At 33.9% G+C, this 5,887-nt stretch overlaps 1 protein-coding gene across 1 annotated transcript; it reads left to right on the forward strand.

Moving 5' to 3' along the window:
* Window positions 1–2,293: 2,293 nt before the first annotated feature.
* On the forward strand, window positions 2,294–5,683 carry LOC149783510 (uncharacterized). The gene has a single exon (XM_089931751.1). The coding sequence runs from the start codon at window positions 2,432–2,434 to the stop codon at window positions 4,427–4,429; it is 1,998 nt and encodes a 665-aa protein (XP_089787877.1). The 5' UTR covers window positions 2,294–2,431; the 3' UTR covers window positions 4,430–5,683.
* The last annotated feature ends 204 nt before the right edge of the window (window positions 5,684–5,887 follow it).

Raw genomic sequence — 5,887 nt, forward strand, 5'->3', positions numbered from 1 at the left:
GACTCTTTAGAAGTGAGAGACGGGGTTAACTCATTCAATCAAGAAGACGATATATTGTTGGAGACACTTCTTGGAAGCAGGGTTGACTGCATGTCGTCTATTGACGATGATGTATCAGATAGGCTCATGTTGGTGACCGCAAACAGCATAGCTTCATTCTACAATAAAATGTGTGCCCTACTATAAACTAATATGCTCTGACATGATATAAAAAGTAAGTAGTAAATTAACATTGAAAATAAACAATTAAAGGCCAAAGTCTTCTTGTCAAATCCGCAAATTTTGTTGTATGACAGCTGTTTGTGTGTGCGTTTATGTATTTGGCTATGTATTTGTTTATGTTTATTTCCTAAAGATTTTTATATGGTTTTCTGTATTTATATATCTCATTTTGTAAATGCATTGGTTGACGATGTATATATCATGCTTGCGTTCTCGTCTATGATGTGTCTCATAATCCTATGATATGTATAATATGTATCTCAGCAACCTGATATACTCTTTGTTGAAGAAGTAACTAAGTCATTTAGACAGTCAGTCATAGATAAATGCATGCACGCACGCATACGCGCAAACAAGTATATATATGCATAAATACATGCGTCATATGAAGAAAAAAATAAACTACATAAAGAATTACACTGTTATAAGTTTTTCATTTCATTTTCGTTACTATCTCGAACTTAATGTTAAGCACATAACACTATAGACGTATTAACTTTTCGAAATATTATCATCATCAAGCAACTGTTAAAAGATCAGTGCCTTGCTCCGCCAAATGACTGCAGATTTGCATAATTGCAGGTATTGAGATATTTCGTTTTGTCAATACGGTAGCTGACACAGTATTACTATTGTATTTTTGTCAATTTTCTGTTCTATTTTATGATCTTGTATTATCATGAATTTGTTTAATCTGATGTAATCTCTTTTTGAGAGGAAATAAAGTCAGTCAGTCAGTCAGTCAGTCATACATACATACATACATGCAAGCATGAATACATACATACATACATACATACATACATACATACATTCATGTATACATGCATACATAAATACATACATGCATATATACATACCTACATACATACATATATGCATTCATGCATACACACATACATACATACATACATACATACATACATACTTGAAAGTGCTAAAATATATATTAGTAAGAACAGTCCTCTTTCAGTTAAACAATTTATGGAAATTTGTGAAGAAACCTGTTTGCTAATTAACTGTAAAATATAATTGATTGACTGACAGAGTTATTGAGAGAGAGAGAGAGAGAGAACCTGTCGGTTAAAATCTTAACTGTAATGTGTTATCTTATTTAAACACACACACAGCGCGCGCGCGCACACACACCACACACACACACACATACACACACAGGTAGGAAATCAGTCTTCAAACGGAACCATGGAGTTAATTTCGTAGAAATATAATGGATTGGAATAATAGATTAATTAGAAGACAATGGAAGTATTCACTCTGCAGATCTCGTAAAGGGTGGAGTGTATTTGTGGCTCAGTTGTAGATATATCCCTAATGAGTACTGTTTGTATTTTACAATTGTTTTAAAGATAATACAAGACATTAAGGGATAAGGAGATATATACTTTTACCTATGAAAATTGACTCGTGTTACTGACACTTTGCACGCGCGCGCACACACACACACACGCACGCACGCACGCACACACACACATACATACATACATACAGAATAACAAAAACACGCACATACATACATACATACATACATACATATATATATATATATATATATATATATATATATATATATATATATATATATATATATATATAGATATATATATATATATATATATATATACCTGTTACGTTAATTACAAAACTGTCATCAATTTAGTAAGAATTACATATTAATGTGAACAGTTCTATTCAAGTACTTTTTCGGTTGTAAAACTGCATGGGGGGGGGGATAGAAAATTTTGCCAACGGATGACTCATTCAATAAATAAATGATTAAATAAAACACACAGTCGGCATCTCATCGGATTGCAGTCGGAATTGTAAACTTCTTCCAATATAAATGTGAACTTTTGACATAATAGTGTAATAGAGGACAACACAATAGAAGTAGCAGCTCGACAGATCTGGTACATGGGTGTGCATGTCTGTGCATGTTTCTCCCGTTATATGTTGTACGTGTTGCCGGTAAGTGTCTGCAGATGTTAGAAAACCGGTACAAGTTTTAGACCCCTCCTCCCTGTTCTGAACTTTGTTTCAAGAATGCACTAATAACTGAACATGACACATAAGCTGTGTGATCGAGGCAGATAAGTGTAAACTTACGATAAAAATTCTCGTTAACTGTGCTGTGTAAACTCTACAACTGTGATTTCTTTTCTTTAAAACCACAGTTTATTGTCTTTGTTGAATGGCTACTGCAATCACCGATTCTTTCTTGAAGGTCGAACATGGATGTCCGATCTGTCTGGACGGGTTCACCTCGCCCCGACAGTTGCCATGCCTACATTCCTTTTGTGAGCACTGTCTTCAGGACTATATAACAAAGAAGGCTAGCAGTACCGATAAAACATTGGAGGAATTTATGTGCCCTGTATGTAGAGCAACAACCATGCCTGCAAATAAAGAAAAACATGTAAGCGAATGGGCTTCATTATACCCTAACAGTCCATTTCCGCTAGTGGGGAAATCGAAAGGAGAACGGTCTTGCGAAGTATGTTGGAATTCATCAGACAAATCTAAAAACCTTGGTAAGAAATTCTGTATTGTATGTGAAGAATACATGTGTGATAATTGTGCCGTCTATCACCAAAAAATGAAGATGACTAAAAGCCATGAACTTATTACTATAGAACAATTGGAAAATAATCCAGAGAACCGCATCAGATTTAGTAAGGGATTTGGGTGCCCAGAACATGGTAATGAAGATATTAAGTTTTACTGTAGGAGCCACGAGACTGCCTGTTGTGGTACGTGCTTTTTTCTTCACCATAAAGCATGTCAGAATGTGCTCCAGTTAAAAGAGAATCTTTCAGGTCTGTTGAAGGAGATGAATGCACATAAAATAATGGAACAACTACGAAAATTAGAGGATCATCTTAAGAATTTTATGGAGGTGAATGAAGAAAATATAGGCATTCTGGAATCACATGTTAACAATATTTCCGCAGAGATCGGAGATATCAGAAAGAAATTGAATGTTGCACTTGAAAATATTGAGAAGATGGTGAGGCTTGAGGGAAATCGAATTTACAAGGAGTGGTTGATCAGAAAACAAGAACAAAATCATCAATGTCAATCCTTGATAAGTGCCATCGGAAACTCTCAATCACTTTTAAAGACGATTAGCCAGTATGGGTCGGATACACAAAAGGTTTTGGTGAATAACAAAACGATGAAGCAGCTACATTGTTACAGTAATCAGATTCGAGAAAAGTTTGAAAGAGTGGATAGCATCAGAATAAAACTTGAACTAGATAGCAACATGAAAGCGGTACTTTCTAAAGATGCAGTAGGTTTGGTGAAAATAGTATGTGAAGAAGAGGCTAAGGATTTGAGATGCACAAGTCTTATGACACCTTTTCAGAAACGTAAAGTGGAACTCTCTAACGTTATTGACATTCAGTGTGCAACTGCCAAGAATCCTGATTACATGGGTAGTGTCCATTTACCCGATGGATCCTTAGTTCTGGCAGACTGCAAAAGTTATATATGCTCTCTATATGATTCATCATACAACTTCATCACAAGTCACACATTGCCGGGAAATCCTTATGGTATGTGTCTAATAGGAGACAGTGATGTTGCCATAGCAATGCCTCATAAGAAAATGGTACAGTTTCTCTCCATTACAGACCGCTCTATCAGAGACACGGGAACTTTAACAACCAAGTATAATTGTTATGATGTTGATGCTATCAGTAGGGAGGAGATCGTTGTATCTGGCCTCTGTGGTGTTAATTTATGGGGTGGTGGTAGGAAATGTTGCTGGAGCCTTATCACTAGGAATGGAAATGTCAAGTTTCACCATGAATTTGAGTCTCACTATACATATTATGCTTATATTGCTGTAGATATGTCCAAGTCACGTGTCTACATATCTGTTAGTGGCGACAATACAGTTTATTGTTTTGGCCTGACAGATGGAAAACAATACTTCGTCTACATTTCCAGTGACCTGAAGGATCCACGGGGTATAGCAGTAGACAGAGAAGACAATATCTATGTTGTGGGACATGGGTCTAACAACGTTCATAAACTATCACCCAATGGCGCAACACTCCAAGTCATTATCTCCGGTGTCCCTCAACAACCGAGAGGAATTTCTTTCAATTACAGCAGAGATAATTTCGTTGTCACTAGTAAAAGTCAAATGATTACAAAACTTAACTATTTTGTACACAAATAATAAATCGAATGAAGGATGTAGAAGTTGGTGACAAGTATATCTATGCACATGAATTTACACCAAAAAAAAAAAAAACAAGAAATTAATTTTAGCTTTACAATTCAATATTTTATCCGAATCATTACTTTATGATTCAATAGGTTGTGACACGTAAATGATTTAATGATAAAGTATAACTCATTTAAAATTTATTAGTCACTAATCAAAGTGAAATTACTAGGAAAGATATTACTTTGTAAACAAAGTATACAAATAACATCAAATAAAAAGGTGACAAGTCATTTTTTAATGTACAAGAATCTAAGACCAAAAATGAAATAAATTTTAATTTTAAAATATAGTACTATCTTATTTATTAATATAGTGTGACTTGTAAATAATAAAATTATTAAAATATAATTTCTGTTGAACTAGAGATTGTCACTTTTATCTCTAAAAATCACAGTTTCAGTTTATTGTTAAAATCCACACAAGCAGTCACTACACTGTCATAATAAAGTTTTATCAAATACTGCTTTCAATGGCTAGATGAAATGTTTCAGATTAAGAGACCAATTATTTTAAAGACAATATTCTGAACTTCAAAATGTAATGTATGATTTTCAGAGGAGAGAGGTTTTTGCTATACTGACAATCTCAAAATCAGTTTGAAATAATCCAATAATATCGCCTGCTGAAAAAAATCCAATGGTTAATTTGAAGAAAAGATTAAAGTGTCAAAGTCAGTGGTCTGAATCGATTCTTAAGCTTTCTTTCTTTGTGTAAATCTTTATTATCGTTATAACAGAGATAATTTATTCATATATGTAAATAATGTATGTAATGGTGGATGACTAGATGGACGCATGCATGCATGTATTTACTGCTAGATGGTTGGATAAACAGATACATTTATGTTTGTATTTTTGTTGTTAAGTATATATGGGTACGCATTTGAGCGTATCCATCATTGATGAAAATCATAAGGGTATCGACAAAATTCAGTTCTTTTGTTCACTTAGATATCAACAGATGTCAGTATTTTTTTTTTTATTCATTTCAATCTTTTATCTTTTTATTTTAGAAATGATTATTTTGATGACGGTGTTTAAAAGTCACATTAATCACTGGTATGAAAGTATCAAACTATCCATCTATTAACTGATCCATGTATTCGTCCTTCCTTTCATGTCTCTAGCAATAACAATATATTGGACCAAACATACATTACTAATGTTTGAATACCAATTGACTGAAATAAAATTCATTATTTATGTATTTGATTTCTCTTCATCTCACATTAAATGATGTGCAAGAATTTCGAGCCATATGCTTCTATTACCTATCTCTCCGTCTGCTAATCCGTCCGTCTGTTTGTACGCCATTATATTTATGTATTAAGCTACCCATACATCAATCTAACTTGGCCCTCTGATTGCTCACATATGTACAACTCCCTAGCTGACTGACTATATGTCT

The sequence above is a fragment of the Sinohyriopsis cumingii genome, chromosome 14 (assembly GCF_028554795.1).
Source record: "Sinohyriopsis cumingii isolate HCF-2022 chromosome 14, ASM2855479v2, whole genome shotgun sequence".
Taxonomy (NCBI): domain Eukaryota; kingdom Metazoa; phylum Mollusca; class Bivalvia; order Unionida; family Unionidae; genus Sinohyriopsis; species Sinohyriopsis cumingii.